The sequence below is a fragment of the Salminus brasiliensis genome, chromosome 9, assembly GCF_030463535.1.
Source record: "Salminus brasiliensis chromosome 9, fSalBra1.hap2, whole genome shotgun sequence".
In the NCBI taxonomy this organism is placed as follows: domain Eukaryota; kingdom Metazoa; phylum Chordata; class Actinopteri; order Characiformes; family Bryconidae; genus Salminus; species Salminus brasiliensis.
Genome location: NC_132886.1, coordinates 39,736,952 through 39,757,963, shown reverse-complemented (window position 1 = coordinate 39,757,963; position 21,012 = coordinate 39,736,952). Strand labels below are relative to the sequence as shown.

At 41.7% G+C, this 21,012-nt stretch overlaps 2 protein-coding genes across 2 annotated transcripts; both read right to left on the bottom strand.

Moving 5' to 3' along the window:
* Nucleotides 1-761: 761 nt before the first annotated feature.
* Nucleotides 762-14,832, bottom strand: scp2a (sterol carrier protein 2a). The gene is made up of 16 exons (XM_072688400.1): nucleotides 14,740-14,832; nucleotides 13,822-13,876; nucleotides 13,637-13,708; nucleotides 12,736-12,867; nucleotides 12,192-12,256; nucleotides 11,981-12,107; nucleotides 11,832-11,895; nucleotides 11,283-11,369; nucleotides 10,636-10,786; nucleotides 9,601-9,748; nucleotides 9,033-9,140; nucleotides 5,470-5,623; nucleotides 4,233-4,329; nucleotides 3,894-4,023; nucleotides 2,154-2,233; nucleotides 762-1,597 (listed from the first exon to the last, which is right to left on the bottom strand). Exons 1-16 carry the CDS (start codon nucleotides 14,788-14,790, stop codon nucleotides 1,502-1,504), a joined length of 1,617 nt encoding a protein of 538 aa, XP_072544501.1. The 5' UTR covers nucleotides 14,791-14,832; the 3' UTR covers nucleotides 762-1,501.
* Nucleotides 14,833-16,127: 1,295 nt separating this feature from the next.
* czib (CXXC motif containing zinc binding protein) lies at nucleotides 16,128-20,370 on the bottom strand. The gene is made up of 8 exons (XM_072687012.1): nucleotides 20,317-20,370; nucleotides 20,146-20,229; nucleotides 19,676-19,732; nucleotides 18,435-18,516; nucleotides 17,953-17,984; nucleotides 17,419-17,496; nucleotides 16,494-16,559; nucleotides 16,128-16,404 (listed from the first exon to the last, which is right to left on the bottom strand). Exons 1-8 carry the CDS (start codon nucleotides 20,320-20,322, stop codon nucleotides 16,327-16,329), a joined length of 483 nt encoding a protein of 160 aa, XP_072543113.1. The 5' UTR covers nucleotides 20,323-20,370; the 3' UTR covers nucleotides 16,128-16,326.
* Nucleotides 20,371-21,012: the final 642 nt, after the last annotated feature.

The window sequence follows — 21,012 nt, the reverse complement described above, 5'->3', positions numbered from 1 at the left end:
ATGTGTCTTATTCTTTTGGTGAGTAACTTTTCTTGTTTCTAGCATTATTTATTGAAAGAAAAATTATCTGCCTTATTTTTTGCATTGTTTCACAATGAAATACGGCATTTTACCACATAAAATAAACAAAAAAAAAAAAAAAAAAAATGGAAATGAGATTTGACCAGATTTACCAACATTTAAGGCAATGTTGAAACCACTTTCAGTAAGTACTGCTACAGTCCTCAGTACTTTTAGTGGGTAACACAGTTTCTGCTCTGCATGCTGATGAGCTCTCCAAATCCCCTCTGCAGCGGGTCAGGGCTTAAGAGCACATGCAGTGAGTCAGTCAGTCAGTCAGTCAGTCATCACAAAGGCCTCCACTTAGCGGAAGCAGGCCGACCCTAATTTGACAGCAGGATTTACAAATTTGCAGCACAGGTAGGGGAACTCTTGGCTTGTTTCTTGTGGTTTTACAGTAGATTAGTGAGCCGGGGGAGGCGTAATGGCACGCACTTCCTTCAGACACGACCACTTTAGACTTCAGAAAAACCTACAGCTTTGAGGGTCGAAAATGGGAGAAGTTTTCTGGGAGGATTTGCCTAAATGGTACCTTTTAAATCGAATAAACCAAATGTCAAGAACACAAAGCACTACTTACCTCAGTCTGAAGTGGAATTCTTTAGGGACTAATGCTATTTTTTCTCAGCTTGGTTCAATTTATAAAGCATTTTTGAACACACTGACATGCAGGGATGCACAACAGAGCATGAGGACAAATCTTGTGTTCATAAGAAATATATATTATATTAGAAATTACATGTCAGAATTTTACACACTTATTACATCCAGTAATTAGACACAATGTTCTGTTTATCCAACATTCACACTGAGGCATGTCTAACCTATCTAACTGATCCCATACTCAAGCTTTGAGACAGTTGTAGTCAATTAAAAAAAACTAAGATTTCCTCAAAGTCTGTTGGAATATTGAACAGCTCATTCTAATCCTACACCCTGTGTCTGTTATTGCAGGTGATTCGTTAAGTGTGAATGACACAAACTCTATATATAATGCTAATGATCACTCTGTCGGTTAGAGGCACATTATGTGGCATAATGCAAGTCCATTTGGGAATAAAAAAAAAGAGAAATGTGAGACCTTCGTACAGCATCATTATATAATTCCAGTAATAATCCACTGAATATCTGTTTGGAGAAAAACACATTCTGTGCTTTTAGCGTAACTCCTGAATACGCATTTGTGATTTGGGCGTTGTAATGTACTCTAAAAGCCCATTTCTTGGTATCTTTTGTATCGTCGTATACCATCTGTTCTATAACATTACAGTGTTACATTTATAGCTCCTCGAAAAGGCCATTTTCAAAAGACTGAAAGTCACTGACAATTATGCACAGAAAGTTATTCCAATTGTTGGGTCCAATTTCGGAAATATCGTCCCCATTGGCTTGAGTTGCATGGACGTGGTCTCCCATTCAAACTTTAGGTCTTGGTGCGTCTTTAGAGTTTGGCTTTTCCTGGGGTAAGCTGTAGGTTCTGCAGTTTCATGGCCATCCCCATATTCCCAGTAATCTTTAGCTTGCCTTGGAAGAAGGCCTTCGAATGAATAAGGAGGAAGAGGGGGCAAGAATTAAACAAACAAACAAACAAACAAACAGATAAAAAGACAGTCGTGAATGAATCAGACTCAAAATATACACACTGCAGTAAATGCACTGCAGTTGGGCAGCACTGGTTAGAATGTACATTAACTTGAACTGCCCTTTCAAATACATGCAGGATGTTTCCAGGCCCGGATTATGCCAAATTCTGGATGGAAGCGCGGCATTAATGGACTCACACTTCAACGCTCCATTGAAAATGCAAATAAGCTGTGGGAAACTGGAACAATGCCATGACACGGGGAGAAAATAAATAAATAAATAAATAAAAAGCTCTGGCAGGCTTGATGCTTGCTAATGGAAGCATCTGTGGCCTTCAAACGTTTCTAGAGCTGCGCAGAACTATGGCTGAGGGCCCAAAGACACAAGCTAAGAGGGACTTATCCTGTATCCACTTCAATCTGTTCTCCGCCAGCGAGCCAACCAATGTGCCGTAGAAGAAGTGCTCCACATGCACATGTTTGCCAAACAGTTATACGCAGGATACTCACAGTCTGTGGATTCAGTTTCCCCGTCATCAATTCAAGTAGATCAGCATCTGCCATGGAAATGGTGCAGTCAGCTTTCTTCCCTGGAAGAAAAAAGAAAGAAAGAAAGAAAAATAAGGACAATTTGAGCGTAAAGTCGGAAAGCTACCGACATGCGGACTTCCTCACAGCAAATTCTAGTAGAAAGCCTTCTTCCCTGGACAGTAGAGATTACAGTTACTCCAACAAAAGCAGGATCAGCTCTTATTTATAATACTCTTGATTTCAGAAGAGACAGTGAATGAGCAGGTTTCTATACAGTGTTTAACCCGAAACCTGATCCTAATCTCAACCTTACCTCCAACAAACTTCATCTCTGCCGTTTCACAAGACATCCTGAGCATCTACAGACCATCTTCAGCACTTTCAAAACAAAGTAGCACTCCAAGTTCTTCTGCAACTTTCTTTGTTGTGTGTTTGAGCTTTTTCTTTGAATACTAGATTGCCTACATACATATAAATATATATACACAAATTTGCATCAACATTACAGTAAGTGTATCATACAGTTCTCTCATCACAGACGAAGCGAACCGCCATTACTCTAAATTGTGCATCTCGTCAACCATAGCCTGAATTGGTTTGTTTTGTGGTTTGTGTTTTGTTTTAAGACAAGGTAGGCTATTATTACTCTCCAGGAGACCAAAGCAGGGGGTCAGGTAGACTGAACTTTTCACACAAAGCCTTAAATTAGTTTAATTGTGTTTTTTAACTAAACTGAGACGTCTCCGCAGGCTACACAGACAAAGAAGAAGAACAATGTGTTTTGCTATTCATCCACATCGTATTGCTTTCCATCATAATCACAACAAAACCCAAATGAAACCCAACCACCAACCAACAAACACCCACATATCCATGCTAAAAAGTCATGGAGAGTTCTTTAGCTGTGCCTGTTTTTCTACAGAGTCTTAGAGAACAAAGCCTGATGAGCTTCGGTTTCTATGCTTATTGATACTGGAGGTGCTAAGAAGTTTGAATTGCACTTCTTATCAAGTTGCTTTTCGGAAAAGTATGTTTACTTGAATTGGTGGTATTTCACAGAAGACAACACTATTTCTGAGTGTAGGTTGAAGGTGGGCGATGAGTGGCTCTGCGGTGCTACCACCAGGTCTCAGCCCGAGCCATACCTCTTTGCCATCAGCGCCCGGAGTCTGAGAGAGCACAACTGGCTGCACTCTCTCCAGGTGGGTAAATGGCGCCCTCTGCCCTCATCACTGTTAAAGCGATGCTGGCTGGCACAGGTGTCTGTTAGCTGGCGTGGTGCAGCTGGGGGCTTGGCACTGTTCTTTGGGTGTGTCGGCTGTCTCGCAGTTCGGAAAAAGGTGGTGGCTGGTTTCGCATGTATCGGACGAGACAAGTGTTAAGTCGTTACCCTCCTTGTTAGTGCTCGGGGGAGCTACGAACGGGTGGGTTTAATTGGCAGTACCAAACTGGGAGAAAGACTGAAGCTAGTCTTCCCACACCTTCACACAGGCCAGGCACAGTTTCCGTGGTGGGCGAATCAGGACACCTAATAAACCAGGACACAGTTCACAGTGCTCTGGGAGAACTGTCAAGTCATGGTGCCCTCAAAATGAGTCAAACTACACAGTCCTCTGTCCTCAATCCCCCCCACCCGCTCAGTAAACATTTGGTGGACAGCAACCACCCGTAAGCGCCCAGAGTGCCCTTGTTAGCTCTGATGAGAAAAAGCTCACACACCTGAGTCATTGTCCACTGAGCCTTTGCCGTTCTTCACATCCACGACCCACAGTGCTTCTTTTCCGCCGGGTCCATCCTTCACTTTAAAAGCAAAAACACCGCCGATTTTCTTGACGAACGCCTCTCCCTCCTGCACAAAGAAACGCCACAGCATTATGTGGTGGAGAAGCGCCAGCCGAGGGTGGTTTCTACCTCACTGTACACAAGACACTGAACGAGACTTCCTCTTTACACGTAATTAAGAATTACACTTTAATGTCGCTTCACAGCCAGCAATTACTGCACTGAAGATATTCTGCACAGCCTGAAAAGAGAAAAGATGGTCAAGCCCTTTCCTACCTCCTTTAGTCTATTGTCGATTTCCTTGAAAACCACATGGGCTTTAAATCCCTCCAAACCACTGGCAGCGCTGGTGGGCACTGCAGCGATCCGTGAGCTGAGGAAACACACACAAAACAGCTGATCTTTATCGTGTACTTTTGATTTGTACATTTATACATAAAAAGGGAGTTTGAAGGGAGAGTTTGGAGGGGGGAGTTTGAAAGGAGAGTTTGGAGGGGGGAGTTTGAAGGGAGAGTTTGGAGGGGGGAGTTTGAAGGGAGAGTTTGGAGGGGGGGAGTTTGGAGGGAGGGGTGTTTCTATGAACAAAGGCCAAAGTCCTGGTGATATGCTGAGATCCTGAGATCCCGTAATTAGGGATCAAAGATTATTAGGTGAGGGTCAAACAAGTTTGAATGAACTGCTTATTGCCCTCAGAAAAGCCCATTACCCCTATGTATTTTTGGATTTGTGCGTCTTCATACAAAAATAATTTCCATTGTGTCAATATTTCATGACGAATGGACCAATAGAAATGCTTCAAAATAACCTGAGCTTTGTTGGTTTTCTAATGTAATATAGGAGTCAGCATACCTTCAAAGGGAAACAATCGTTTGCAGTTTTATATATATTAGTTTAGTTAATGCTTATTTATACTGGAGGTGCCAAGATGTTCCACTGAGTAGTTGTCTGAATTATATACAGTATACAGCTTTACCCGGGCTCCCCAAACTTTTGCATAAGACTGTATGCATGCACTACATAGAAATGTAGTAAATGCAAGGTAGGAAAAGTTACAGATGGATGCAAAAAGCACAAAGTTCTGCAAGTTAACTCTACCTGAATGTATATTTCAACCCTTTAAGTGACGCAACAATCTGCTTTAATTTGAGTGATTCATCTAATCCGTCTGCTAATTAACCCTTTATAGTCCTATAACATGCAGAATATCCCTAAACTGCAGAAATGGTGGGTTTCACCATAATCTCACTCTGGGCAGACCATTACAGGTGGCCAGAACTCGCTTACGAAAGGGTTACCAGAGTGAACACACACTGACTATAAACCCAAACAGGGTCAGATTTTCCTCATTAGCTCATTAGAGATCGCATTCAGTGTGATGCTCGCTCTGCCATTTAAGAACCATCTTCATGCTCAGAAGCCCGGCTCATTTTATCACCAGCTGGCACTAAAAAGCATAGCATAGTAGAGTGTGTTAGTTCTAGCGTGCTAGAGCATGCTATGAGTGACTGCTCACCTCGCTTCCTGAGGGAATCCCATCCTGAACAGTGTGACGACCACAGCTCCGCCGAGGCCGATATTGTGCTGCAGGGCGACCTTCGCCCCCGGGACCTGCCTCTTACCGGCCTCCCCTCTCAGCTGCCAGCACAGCTCCGCGCACTGGGCCAGACCTGACCAATCAAACACAGTAGAGGATTTATGGCAGGGTTGAACGACCTGAGGCAGACCGGAGTTCATTCTACCAACACGGGTCAAAGAACCACCTGAGCAGGTCAAAGAACCACGCAAATCAAACAGCGGAGATAATGAGTCGGACGAGAGGAAGTAAAGCTCAAACCGGCATAAACACGCAAGCCTGCCCCCCCCATACAACACCTCACACCTCCAATATGGCAAATTATCAGGAGAAGAAAAAAAAAACCTTCTTAACTTTCAATGAAAGTCAAAGTAAAACACTTCAATTCCAAGCCATTTTGGAGCATTTCTATTGGGCCGCTCATCATAAAATGTGGGTAGAGTGTAGAGCGCAACTGTCAGATTCACATTATGTCAAAAAGTCAAAAACGATAAAATGGAGATACAAGGTTTCTGCATGACCATGGTAAGGTAGGAAATATGTTCAATTTAATAAAAGTAAAAACTGAGGTTTCCATGCATGCCATTCACTCCTCAGCCCATTCAGGCTACGTATATGTATATGTAACATACGTGTTCCCGCCTATTCTGCCTACTGCAGTTTGGCCCCGCCCATTTATGCCAACATGATAAAGAGCGTTTCAGCTTAACATCCAAAGCCAAAAAACTGTCAAATGCTGTCAAATTTGCAACCAGAGTCTGCGCAGTAGAGAGCAGGGGTGGAGCCAGACTCGCCGACTCGTTTGGTAGACCCGCCCCCTTCTCCCTGACCGAGCTCAAGTGTCTCAGACCGCCTTCATTGAGCTTTCAGCGCAGAAGCAGAGCGGATTTCCCCCTGGACTCCTAGTTTGTCTGGTAAGTGGAACAGTGCTCCAACAGTAAAAGTTCAGTGCAGCTGATCTACAGCTCAGCTTCTCCATGTACTGAACAGAAAGGACTGCCAGGCCTCTTCCAGCCGAGGCTGTCTGTCAATCACTTCATTCCTAAGCGTAGCCCCGCCTTCTTACGACGAAAATAAAAAACGGAAATAAAAACAGGGAGAACGAACTGCTGGAATTTGGAGACACTGGAGATGGAAAAAAGAAGGGAAATGAGATGGAAAATGGGTGGAGTTTTAAAGTAATTGAAACATGTGGGGAAGGGCGGAGCTTCACATTATACCGCAACCAGCCAGCAGAGGCGCTAGACTTGCGGTTGGTTAACTTTTCAAAGCCGCTGTGCTGCTCATGCTGTCCACAGTCGTTGAGTAGAACACCTTCTCCTTTACACTTCTGCTGAGTGTTTAGAAGCTCCACATTGGAGGAAAAGACAGATGCTTGACTGGTGGAGACTTAGCATCCCAGCCTAATCCTCCAGGCCAGACTCTTGCGCTTGCACTGAAGCTTAGCATTATATCCCGTTTGGCTAATGGGCTGCCCATCATCCCGTCAACACTGGGACTTAGGAGTAAGACCCATCACTCCAAGCCTGTATTTTCAACTTCTCAGCTTGTCGAAACTTTTCAGAGTAGAAAAGCTCAAGGCTGGAAGACTTTGATAGTCTGCGGTGCATTCACAGTGGAAGGCGTTCAGCCATTCAGGCCCAGTCCTGTAAAGGACAAGTGTATGCATTTTTCTCTTTTTGTGGCGAACGACAAGCCAATTCTTCCGATTATGGGAATGAAAGCCAAATCCAGGTCAGCAACTTAGACAGGCCACGGCCAACTGGTACAGCACATCACTGTAGACAGACATTTTGAAGGCTCTATAAACGCAGATTAATCAAATCTCAGAGTCAGCTCAGAAATGCTGCACAGGATCTATAGAGCACGAGGCCAGTTTCCTAAAGAATGAGCTGGTGAAATCTGAGCTGGTCAGTCGGGAGGTCTTTAGTGATCTGGCGTGGGCTGAGCTGTACATCAATCGAGAGTGTGAGCAAAGGAATTACATACGCAACACGGCTGCTGAGATAAACCCTGAAGAGACGGGCATGAGGGTCAACCTACAGAACACACTCCAGATTACACAGATGAACAGACAGACAGAGAGACAGGCAATGAACAGAATGGGGGAAAAGAGAGTGAGGGAGACATAGATACACTGCATGTCCAAATGTTTGTGGACACCCCTCCCAATGAATGCATTCAGCTACTTTAAAGCTGAACCCATTGCTGTGGCGATCATCCAACATCCTGATCATTCTCACTAATGCCACTCTTGTCTTCTACCCTGGACAGTAGAGACGGTTACTCCAACAGAAGCAGGATCAGCTCTTTTTAATACTGTTGATTTCTGAAGAAACAATGAATGAGCAGGTGCCCCAATACTTTTGTCCAAGTAGTGTAGATCGATTTTATTGGTTTAAAAGCATAAAAATTAATAATAAGGTCTGACGCTGTGATGGAGATGTTAGGAGAGCATTCAGTCAGACCAATCAGAGGTCAGAGTGAGGTCAGGGTGGCCCTATATTAATAACACACACTTTGTTTACCACAAAGACATCACTCAGCTCCGAGCTCAGCTCACCGACCAGAAAGAGCCAGCTTAGTATTCCCAGCCATTTATCTGAGAGAGAGGGAGAGACAGCATGCCACACTGACACCCAGCAGATTACCATTCATCCCAGTTTAATACTCTCGCAGCCAGCACAACACACCAGCCTGCTGTGATGATTGCTGAGAGTTGGTTCTGTGGTTAAGGGTGTGTGGCTCCCTCTGCTGGTGAGGTTTTCTAATGTTCTCAGAACAGTTTGCCTGTATAACATGTTTTTCTGTAGCGATACTTTACCCCCCAAAAAATCTAATTAGTGTAAATTTACACTTTAAAAAAAATTCTCCCATTAATCCACTAATATGAGCAACACTCATTAGCCGCCTCATAATTTCATCATGTCACAGAATCATGTCACAGAAAGTAGCTCTGAAATAAAAAAATTAAAAAGAGTGGCCAATTGTGCTATCTCAGACTCTGGCTGCTGATGGCAAAGCGGATTCAAAGGCTTGGGATTCGAACCTGGGCCATAGCGGAAGTAAATAAGACCGCTCAGCCACTCGGAGCACCCTTGTCCATGGGATTTTGTGGGTAAGAGGAAAATTGTGTATCACTGATTTTCTGGAAAGCGATCAGTTTAAGGTCTGATTTGTCTGCACATTCATTTAGCTGGTGCAAGTTGTTGTGAGTAGGGATCTTCAAATCCATTCCTGATGGTCCAAAGTTTGGTGATGTACTTCCTTAAACACAACTGGGTTTACCTAATCTGTTACCATGTTAGTCACCAAACTAAGCCAAAAACTGGCCCTCCATGACCAGATCTGAGGAAGAACCCTGCCCCAGGAGTGTGTGGTGGCATTGCTGTAGGCTTGAGAGAAAGCCCGTAAGCCTATGTGTCAGGGTTCTGCTGGCACCAGAAGGTAAGGAACCCCTCAACTGGCACATTACACAAACTCCTAAAAAAAAACTAAAGTACCTGTAGCTCCGAGCGGGTGTCCCTTTGAGATGAGCCCTCCGCTGGGGTTAATCACCCACTTTCCTCCATAGGTGTTGTCCCCACGGTCGATTAACTCTCCAGCTTTACCTAGACAGGGACAGAAAAGGTAAAGGCCTTCACATGTCATCCACTATTGGCTAAATATGCACATACTATATGGACAAAAGTATTGGGACACCTTTGCTTATTCATAGTTTTTTCTGAAATCAGGGATGAAGGCTTTCTACTAGGTTTTGGAGGAGCACTGCTGCAAGGATTTGACTGCATTCAGTGACAAGAGCCTTGGTGAGGTCAGGATGTTGGATGATCACCACCCCACCTCATCATCCCCAACTTAACTCAACCCAAAAGTATTGGATGGAGCACCACCATCATTCCAGAGAACACTTCATACCCCTTTAGCCCACACCTGGCATTAGGCCCATATACCTGGCATATGCCCAATATTTACTTTGTGTTGATTAATGAGGCTAAACACAGCTGAGCTGAGCAGAAATGCTGAAGTGCCATTACTCCAGGCTGTAATCTGTCTCTGTCTCTAGCTTACCCTCAGGGCAGAGGCCGAGAGCCTCGTAGGTGATGAGCTCGTTGGCGGAGAAACAGTCATGCAGCTCGATGACGTCAACATCAGAGGGCTTCAGGCCTGCAGCTTCAAAGCACCTCCTGGCTGCAAGGCGTGTCATGTCGTAGCCAACCTATAGAGAGGTGAGGAGCAGCAATGCAGACAGTAAAACATGAAGCATCAGTAGCATCAGTGTTTTATTAGCTTGTACTGCTGTATAAAAGATGTGAGCTTTTGTCCTTGTAGGATGCACTATGTTTTTTTACTTATTGAGTCTGGGAGCTCATTTTCAACAGACTAGGTATTTCAGCCCACAAGAAAAAAACAGTATCTGCTAAGAGAATATATTAGGGGTGTAACGGTACACAAAAGGCAGGGTGGGGCTTGGACTGCGGTTTAGACATCATGGTTGGGGAAGGGAACGGCACAATTAATTTTGGTACAGTGAGAGATAAAGACAAGTGTCCCACAATACCATGAAAATCGTGGAATGGAATTAAGTTAAGTTACCCCCCCTAGTGTAGCACTGAAGTAACTGCCCAGCCAGCATGTTCAAGTGGGGCTCACATGGGTGGAAGGTGGGCTCTTGGGTTCTAGATAAGCATGGGCTCTGAGTGGGCTTGTACATGTGTTGTTGCTGGGACCCAGCTTGGCCCCATCGGTACAGCCCAGCCTAATCTCACAAGGGGCCTACATGGAATAACTCCTGTTGGGACCCTGGTGGCAATCCAAATATGGGGCCAACATGGAACCTGAGGACAAATCCTTTTGGGCATGTTATCTGGGTGGTGCAGGTTCAGCACATCAATTAAACTTTTTTTTTATAAAACAATAAACATAAGCTAATCATATTTTTACTCGGATATCCCATTCAGCATTACATTTTTATTGGATTATTGGATTGGTGTCACATGTAGTAGTAAATATGTAATTTCTAAAAATATTAACGCTACCCATCATACGCTCAGCCCTTCATGACGTATTCCAAAGGCCTGGATAATGCAAGGCTCCTCCACTCACCATCTTGATGCAGCTGTTCTCTTCGAAGGTGCTGGCGAGATCTGTGGTCATCTCCTGAGCGATGATCTCCACAGCTTTACCCTGAAGCCCGTGCCTCCTCACAAATGCTTCGCTGGCCAGCACTGCTGCTCCAGCTCCATCAGATGTAGGGCTAAAAGATAAATGAAACCTCAAATGAACGTGATTGATCAGTTCGGAAAAAAGACAAAAGACGGCTGGCTTTGACGGTATCGGGGGTGAAGGGGGAAAAAAAAGATATAAATAAATCAATCAATCAATCAATCACGCGCTTCAAATTGCCCATGTGTACATATATTTTACATATTGCATGCCCAGTTTCATGCACATGAGCCACAAAAAAAGAAAGCATTCAGCTTAATAAGCTCAAGACCCAAATGTCATCCTCATAGGTGAAGTTTGGGGTTGAGCAGTCAGTGCACAGCTCCCTCTGCTGGCCAGAGCTCATCATGGATTATTGTCAGTACCTAAAAACACCAGACCGACGCCTGTTTAATTAGATGTGGTGCAGAAAATAAAAAAAATAAAATAATAATAATCGGATGAATAGATTCTGACAGCAGTTTCTGAATGCTGGGCCTAAGAAATCCTTCCTAAAACAACCCAACCTGCACACTAAATTTACTCACCAGCACTGTAAAAGCGTGAGGAACTCAAAGACCTTGCGGGAGTTGATCACCTGGTCCAGGCTGTACTCATCCTGGAACTGAGAATAGCTAAGAGAGCAGCAGGAGGGAGAGAGAGAGAGAGAGAGAGGCCACAAAACATTTTTTGTACAACCTGTTCTAGAGATTAGTGGAACCACAAATAATGCATTAGATTCTCTTCTTCCACTGACAAACGGTTCCAGACTCTACACTGTTATGAGAGCACTCCTCAATGCCGCAGGCTGAGAATAAAGCCTGGTAATTGCGCCTAGAGGGCGCCAAAGGGTGCTCTGCTAGAACATAGTGGTAAAAACAAAGGATCGGAACTGGATCAGGCTCAGATTAGCCGATACTCGATCCACTAAAGTATGCCTAGATCTATCCCAATCCACTGGACTGGATCTGACATCCCTAAATTCGTCAATCAGTCAATTCAGTATAGCGTAAATAAAAAACAATTTTACGTGGTAAATATAACAAATTCCCTCTAAACGGTAGATCACTTGGCCAAAATGACAGGACACAACTTACGGGTTGTTGGTGGAGTGCTTGTGGTTCTTCCATGCAATCTTGGCAAAGTGTTCCGGTCTGGTGCCTAGCACAAACAGATAACTGACACCATGTACACAGCACAACTTAACAACTTCACACCACAGGTCCGGGCCATACTTCTGACTTACCGTACTTCTCCATGTGTTCCCTCCCGGCATTGCCAAACATCTGAGGTGCTGCAGGAGCCGCCGCAATTCCATATCGGTTGATCATGACTTCCATGTGCTTGTCCATTGGGTTGGTCCTGTCCATGTACTGGACAACCACAGTCTTAGTTAGACGGCAAGAAAAACTGAGGGACAGGGATTGAGGTCATGAACTGTGCAACGTTAACCTTACCTTTGACGACAAGGAGCCTCTGTCCATCTTCTCAAAACCCAAAGCAAGCACACAGTCAGCCAAACCTGGAAGAGAAGACGCTAAAGGTTGTATACGAAGACATTACGAAGAGCTGACCTTAGTAGATGCCTCCACACTGAACTAAGCTGAGCTACGGCAGAGTAGATTCGGGTTTAGGTGACCAGTGCTTTGTGTCTCAGCGTGAAGCTAGCTTCAGCATTCAGAACCAATTGTCCCCATTTCCTCAAAACGCTGTTGTGTCCCATGAGCTGGGACATGTTTGGTGTCTCATTTTTGGTGTCTCACTTTGCCAGTAACAGCTAAAATGCTCAGACCCCAGCAATGAGCTTTACACACTTGCCTCGTGATGGAGGAAGCATCTAAATGACTTGCATATGTGCTTTCTGACAATGCATGACTAATCTAATTAAGGAGGAGTTCCTTAACTCTTAGAGACTACTTGGATTGATCCAACTTGAGGCAAATATGTGATGACGACTCTCTCTCCTCAGCCAATGTTATCCCTACAACGTGACAAACTCACCTCCCTGGACGAGCTGCCGGGCCATGAAGAGTGCTGTGGAGCCAGTGGAGCAGTTGTTGTTGACGTTGATAATGGGGATGCCAGACAGACCCAGGCTATGGTAGATGGCCCTCTGACCACAAGTGGAGTCACCTACAAAAAGGCAGACAGAAAGTAGGCAATGGTTCTCCTCGTTCCCAAGAAACAAGGAAAAGGTATCTAACAGTCCAGATGAAGACCAGCTTTTGCTGGCATCTGGTTTCAGATGGCCTAAGCTGGTCTTTGATGCTGAGGGTGGAGCTGGTCTATCAGCATGTTGAGCAGTTTGGTCAAGCTGGTCATGCATCAACCAGTCTGATTATGACGGTCAACCAGCATGGTCAGGCTTATCAACCACCTTGGTCATGCTGGTAGACCCGTCCTAACTAGCTTGGTCAAGTTGGTAGACCACTTAAACCATCAAGCTCAAATGAAAATATACCCTATGCCGGTCAAGAGCTAACATGGTCAACCACCTTGAGAAGCTTGATCTTGAGCCTGGAATCCAAAAGAGGAACAGCTGACCTCCCCACTGAGAGAAAATATGCCCCTTTCTAACATTACTTTATTTTGGTTTCAGCCATATAGAAAGTTAGCCTGGTCATCGTACTCCAGGCTACGTACATCGTAAGATGATGACCATCAACTCCCCCCAATGTTGATACGTACCCTCACCGTACCCTCACACTCTCCTCCAAGCATGCTGAGATAGAACGGAGTAGATCAAGCTCTTACTGTAAACACAAACGAAGGGAAACGAGGGTCTCCAACGAACCTCAATGCTGGTCCTGAAGATCTACCATGCTCACCTGATGCTAATTTCTGGAGGCCTCCCTTTCCCCCCGTATTAAAAACAATATGACATATACAAATAATGGCATACCATATACGTAGCCCACGCAGGCTTGCTCTACAGCAGAATATGGAATTCCAGCATCAGTCAAGGCTTTCTCTCCTAGAACACAGTAGAAGTAGTGAGGTTATGCCTTCATGCCTTATGCAATCAACACATCCCATCTCCCTTCCCTCCACATTTCTCAATTTAAGAAGAAACCCCAAGCTTCATACCTGCTTCCTTCGCCATCTCTGGATAGTCGCCATCTCTCGCTCCCGGCTTATCAAACTGCAACCACGGGAAAAAGTCATAATTTCAGTCATTTCCAAAACACAAACACTCTGTGGACTCTTAATTGTGGACTCCCAAATATTTGAGGGCGGTGATGGACTCTCAACCATCAACACCAATACCAGATCAGTGTGCTGAAGGTGGTCCACCCATCTCAGCTCTGTGGTCTAAATCTGATGGGGTAAAGGGGTGTGTCCACTGTGTCCTGTAGTCCTAACCTATGAGAATCCAGCCTTGAACTGGACATGCACTGATGATAGAGCTCTATGAACTGTGCCCTACTCTCTATCTCGAGGCTAACAGCCCTAAGTAGCCTTGAACTCTGTACTGAGATAGCTGAAGAAATCCTATGTGGAGCTTTAAGATATTATTATTATTAAGACAGATTATAGATTATAGAGAGTATTTTGGTGTAGGGGGGGAGTAATAACCCTAATATTACAAAATAGACACGCTATAATCACTATCTGTGTGGTTGACTTTGGTTTGTTATTGGAATTTTCCGTTCCACCTTAAATGGGCAGCAGTTACATTGCTGGCGCCTGAGGCGCCAGCAATGTAACTGCTGCCCATTTAAGGTGGAACGGAAAATTCCAATAACAAACCAACTTCAGGGTCGTAGCTATCTAGTTTTACCTCAACTTCAAATTATAACTAAATAAAACTCTCCTCTGCACTTCCAACACAAAAACATGGCGCTATAAAATATATTAAAGTCATAATTTCAATAATTGCATTTTCTCATAAGCTATTAGCTAGCTAGCTAAAGCCTTGCACAGCAAGTTTAGCCTCCCTAGCTAACCAAACAAGCTGTAAATAATTAATAATTCATAAACAAATCATTTCTGAGGAGTTTTTACCTTTGTCATTCCCACACCAACAACAAAAACACGGGTTTTCTGCGGACCCATTTTCCCCAGCGTCGCTCAGTGTGGACTGTGGCAGGTAGGCAGGTAGGCAGGCAGGCGGACAGGCAGGCGGACAGGCAGGCGGGTAGGGTTGCCAGATTGACGGATCCTCCCCTTCCATTGTTTAAAACCCTCCCAGTTCAATAGCTCCCAGTTTACCACAGCCACAAACTGGGCCAGTTGCAAGTGCTTTGCATATGAATGTTCATAAACTCATAAACTGTGTGTTATTTCAATGGACTGTCTTTATTTTGAAGTATCAATTCAGTTGTTTATTATTATTATTATTATTATTATTATTAATAAGAATAATTAATAATCTGCACTACTCAATGCACAATTTATACAGCAAATATGAACAAAAACAGTACATTTTAAGGCATGCTTTAGATGTTTTATCCAATGTTTATTACTATATACTAAGTTACTATAGAGTTACTATATAATAATAATATTATACTATTATATAGTAACTCTATTATTATATAATAGAGTTACTATATAATAAAACTAGTATTTTTATGTTTCTAAAATGAGTTTCTTGAAATTGTGTATTTTTGAAATTATTATATATTTTTTATTATAAATAAATCCTTAATTTAGTAATTATACTGAATACCGAATACTTAAACTGGATACTATTTTTTTATAGAACTTCCTAGAGTAATTTTGTTATTAATTCTATATATTAATTGTTTATAACCTGTTTTATAACCTCCCTACTATTTTATTAGCATTTCATAATAGATATAAATCTAATTTTAAATTAATTCTGTAAACTAATTCATTAAATAATATACTTAAAATAATAAACATATAAAATAATTGTATTAGAGCATCTTTCTGGATATGGCTTTTCTAATAACATGAATATCTGTGGTAAATTTAGCATTCGGAAAAGAAATTAAAATTCAATTAACACCCAGAATGAAGTTTATTTGAAGTGTAATTAAAACTCCATTCTGAATGTTAATTTTATTGCAACTTTATTCTGGTATTTTTGGGAACCAAATTATGGATATTAATGTTGTTGGAGCTTGACATTTTTAGCTTGACACTTATATGAAACCAAATTGTTCTTAAAGGTTTCCAAAGTGTTGAACTGTAGTGGCTGTAAATCTATTGTATTTATCAAATTAAACTGTATCTAAATAATAATAATAATAATAATAATAATAATGAAATAATTATATATAATAATGCTATTTTTTTTAGAATACTTTTATAATATAAAAATAACAATGCTACTATATTTTTCTTCTTATTATGTGATATTGTGACTAAAAGAATTTGATTTAGAAAGTGAATATGAATACAACTACAGGTTTGGTCGCAGAAAACCTCTTTATTGTCACTGCAAACCAGCATCTCCGTAAGCGCTGTCCGTTCTTCACAACTTGCCATCTCCTCTCCCTGCTGTCCAATATATCCATTTACAACTGACCAAAAACAGTCATTCAGTTACTTTTGAATGGTCTTCATTTATGGTTCATGTTTCTCATGCAGACCACAAAGTCTTCTGTTCCTTCAACAAATCCTTCAGCACTTGACGAACTGATGCGTGACCTCATAGATCCCCACGGACTCACTGGCCTTCTCGTCATAGTCCGTCCAGTCCTGAAAGACGAAAATGTCCGTTACACAGGATCTGATGTGTGGTCTCAGTCAAACACAGACAAATCCCCCTCAAATACCCACTCACTTACTTTCTCCTGAAGGTTGATTTCGGGGAACTGGGTGGTGGTCTCGGCCCCCTTGGCAGCAAAGCCAGCCTATGAGGAAAGAGAGGATTGTGTAGTGTTTGGATTGGTTTGTAACAAAGACTATAGTTCAACGTTTATAAAATTCATTACCACTCAAATATAGTCACCACTTCAAATACTAGAAAAACAAAAGAGTTGCAAAAATATTAATATATTAAATATTTAATATATATATTTAAAATAGATATAATATATTTAAATAATTCTCATGATGCTCAGATTGGGGAAAAATATTAAATAAAAACAATATTAACAGGAATATGTAAAATAAATAAATAAAATTAAACTATGACCTGAAATATTTAATAAAATGTGTAGTCCAAATAAAATTATATTAATAAAACTTAATTAAAATAATATTAAGACCAGATTTTACTAATAATATTGGTATATAAAAAAATCTATATATGAAGATTTAAAAAAAATAATAATAATAATTTCTAGATTAAAGATCTAATACATATCCAAAAAGATCCTACCATCATGCTTAATTCACTTCATAATTTATAAATCTATACATAAAAAGTACAAAAATGTTGATATGATAAACAGTTGGAGATGATTACTGACTTTAGAAAAACTATAAAACCAGAATGAAATTCTAAGCAAATGTATATTAATATAATAATGTAAATTATTGTAGAATTTTAGAATTAGCCAGGTCTCAAGGAAGATAAGAAACTCTGTCCACAGTTGTCTAGTTGTTTTAAAGCAGAAGGTAGTGAAACTGTACTTCAACATTTAGCTAGTACAGACTCCACACACTCATCAAACCTGAAATGAGATTTACGGGGTTTTCACACAGGGAAAAATACAAGAGCACCAAAAAGCGTCACTTAATCGGCCCTTAGATTCCCCGATATCTGACCTGTGGTTGGAAGTCCACTGGCTCCAAACCTCGACACTCGAACTGCACCACTGTCTTGAACCTTTCGCTGTCCTCCGCCTGCAGGCAGAACACACGTTAGAAGCAGCATGACTAAAAAAAAATAACCACAACTAAATGTACACAATCTCCACCTTACCGTACACGTAGCCGATCAGCTACAGCTTTCTTTAGTTTAGTTTAATGGACTACGGTTTGCTGCAGAGCTAAAAAAAACATCAGCAGCCTGAATTTTGTCTGCACTTCAGTCCATGTTGATAGATTTCAGCGAGTCATCCAGTGTCCAAAATTAGCAAGTCTATGAGAGATTACTGAGCACCTCCACATGGTTTGAGGAGAGTGTGTGGGGACATGCAGTTACCAATGTGTGAGCTACATTAGCCATTTTACTCCAGTGAACAACCGCTGCAGGAAAACTACAGATGCCGGAAATTGCAAATAGTTGAGTATTTATGGCCAAAATAGAGAAAAGTGAAACTGAAACGATAAGAAATGAGTTATCAGTTGGTTACTTACGTTATATGGTGTAATGGTATCCTTCAGGATATCTGTGGGGAGGGGGGAAACTCTGTTACACTTCCATTACAAACTTTATCAGACGTATTAGAAATTAGAAACACTGTTTAATTAGAGCCCATTACCGAGTGGCTGACCGTTCACATTGTCTGTCTGATTAGGCCTCGGACTCAGGCGTGTGTTTACATTTGTTTGTTAACAATGTTAGCCTAGCATCCCCCAAACATGTCTTGACTGATTGACTGAATCTGGGATCAGCGATCAATCATGTTCACCAAACTGATCCTCGGAAACGATCTAATGTTTGTCCTGCACACACACACACGATAACCCAAAGAACCACCCGAGTGCTGAAATGGGTCTTTCTGTGGTTCAAGCGTTCTCCTTTATGAAGGAAAATCTAGTGCAGAGGTGCTCCACTATTGTAACAAGCCAAAGGACGCTTCTGAGACCTCTAATGAGAATCAGAAGTGTGTGTTTACCTATGGAGTTCTCCCGGGAACACAGTTTACACTTCTGAACCATGCTGGCGCTGCCTCTCCCTCCTTTCAGCGGCATACTGTCCTGAGGAGATCTTCACATCATTAACAGATACAACCCAGCCCAACATCTGCCACCAAGAACCGCTTATTTTATCATTTACAAACTGTACACACCGGTACCTGGTTGTTATGCACTGATACAGATGATTACATCGTTTCTCTGGACCATTTAGACATAATAAAAAAAACAGTATTATGAAAAGTTTGCTTGAGGAATAGCAGTAGAAGTAGTAGTGGTTTATGTCAGCCCTTATTAACAGTTTCTCAGACCCAATCTGCATATTATAATAATAACTAAACAAGAATAATTAAGGATGCACCAATACCAGATTCGCAAGTATCTGCAGATACAGATACCAACTTTGACTTTAATACCGGCGGATGGACGGCCTAAAATCCTGAGATTTATAGTGCTCCACTTTTTATAGGCTCTTTTTTTTTTTATATCTGATCACAAATAAGATCTAATAAGCTTGAAAGAGCAGCATTTACTGGTTGAGGAGCTGGCCACAATGCAGAAACACGTGCAGGTAGGGAAGAGTAATCTTGCTAAACTTGACCAAACAGTTTTTAACTGGTGTTTAAAAATTACATTAATAAATGAATTAATAAATAATGCATTTGTTGATTGAAAAGCAGATAACTTTTATTGTTAATAAAAAAAAAATACTTATCACTTTATTTTTTCCTCTTTTTAACAGTCAATGTGATATGACACATTTTAAGCCTAATCCGACATCTAACAAAAGTAATAAATAAAAAAACGTTTTTAACCGGTGTTTAAAAAATACATTAATAAATGAATTAATAAATAATGCACTTGTTGATTGTTGACGTATGTAATCTGGGCCATGTATAATTCTTATGGCTCGCTTCGGTCACATAAGGTCAGTGCTGGTGTTGTACATGATACAGTGTGTGTGTGTGTATATATAATTCTATATTTCATACATATTTATGAATCTGTGTGTTTTGCATTATTTATGTCTGCTCTCCAGCATAACTGATGGTCATTCCTGTTACATAAATAAATAGAGCTTCTTGTACTGCACACCCACGACCTGTACATGCCCTCACTCCATAGCATCTTAGCTTAAAGATGACTTTAATGATCTTAAGGCCACAATATTGCACTTTTCAGAATGTAAAACGTTTAATATGTGCAGAAAAAAAGGTCCTACCATGAGTGTGATGTACTGCCATTTCTCAGAGACCTCCCCACAGTTCCCACACTTCAGCTGCAGGAAGGAGAAGAGACACAGGCAGGACAGGTCAGCACTTTGAAGAAATGGAGAAAACTGCTGCAAGTCGAAGCTATAGCATTCCCAATATCTCTAATCTGAACAGTTATTGATTATTAGTCAGAAACAGGCCTGGAAATTGACGTGACGTTGGCAGCACTGGTACATTGAGCAGTGGCTGCAGAAGTAGCGCTAGCTAGCTAGCCGAATAAAACTTGGTGAAAGTAGAGGACTAGTTAATACAGCTCGCTAGTTAACTATTGCTACTAGTTACTACCACTTATGTGAGCTTATAATGATTAAAACTGCAGTTACACGCTGTGTTTGAACACCTGTCAGTCTCCGTTTGACCCGCAGGTTATTAGCGCTAGCTTTAGCACAGCACACGCTACAGCTAGCCGGCTAGCTACCTTCAAGTACCAGCGGAAGTCGTCTCCGTCGGGTCTCACGTTCGTAATGTTCTCCAGCGTGGCTTTAAACTGCAGCCCGAACTTCTACGTGAAGAAATGCGTGTACATTAATCGTTTTGGCTTCCATTTAATGCACCAAAATACGCTGCAAAAGCAGAGTAGCACACCTACCCCCATGTCGGCGTTTATTTTTTGCGCATTGTGCGTAAGCGGACACGGACGTGTGAGAGACTTTGGCGTAAATGCCGTATTCACTTGACTTACGCAAACGACGTAAGCGTGCATCGTGCGTAAAACGCCATCTAGTGGTGGGCGGTAAAAACAACACGACACGTACAGCGACACCGTTCATAGAAAAGCAAAACTTTTATTTTTATCATCACTTCATTCTTCCTCCTTTTTTTATACAGTCACTGTGATATTTGAGACATCTTTAAGTCTAATCTGACATCTAACAAAAATAATAATAATAATAATAAAAAATAATAATAATGCATTAACCAAAATTCAAGTATTCAGTCGTGAGCAAGATAGACTAGCAAACCCGTTAGTTTGCTGTACATACACACACACATATGTTAAAATTCCAACATTTTGATATTTATTCCCTGATATTAGCCTTGTTTTTCAAGGTTAGGAGGAAAAAATAACTACTTGAGTTCAAGCAAGTGTTCATCTGAGTGTTAAAGTGAGGGCAGACCACCCTCTTAAATGGTTTAATCTACGTGTTATCAAGTCTTTCATAGTTGTAGCCATACTAGGAGTGCACCAAAATAGACATATGGTGGAGAAACACTGCTGTAAGAATTCAGCCTTGCAATCCAAGGCGTCTTAATTGGCAACGAAGGCAAGACTGACATTGACGCG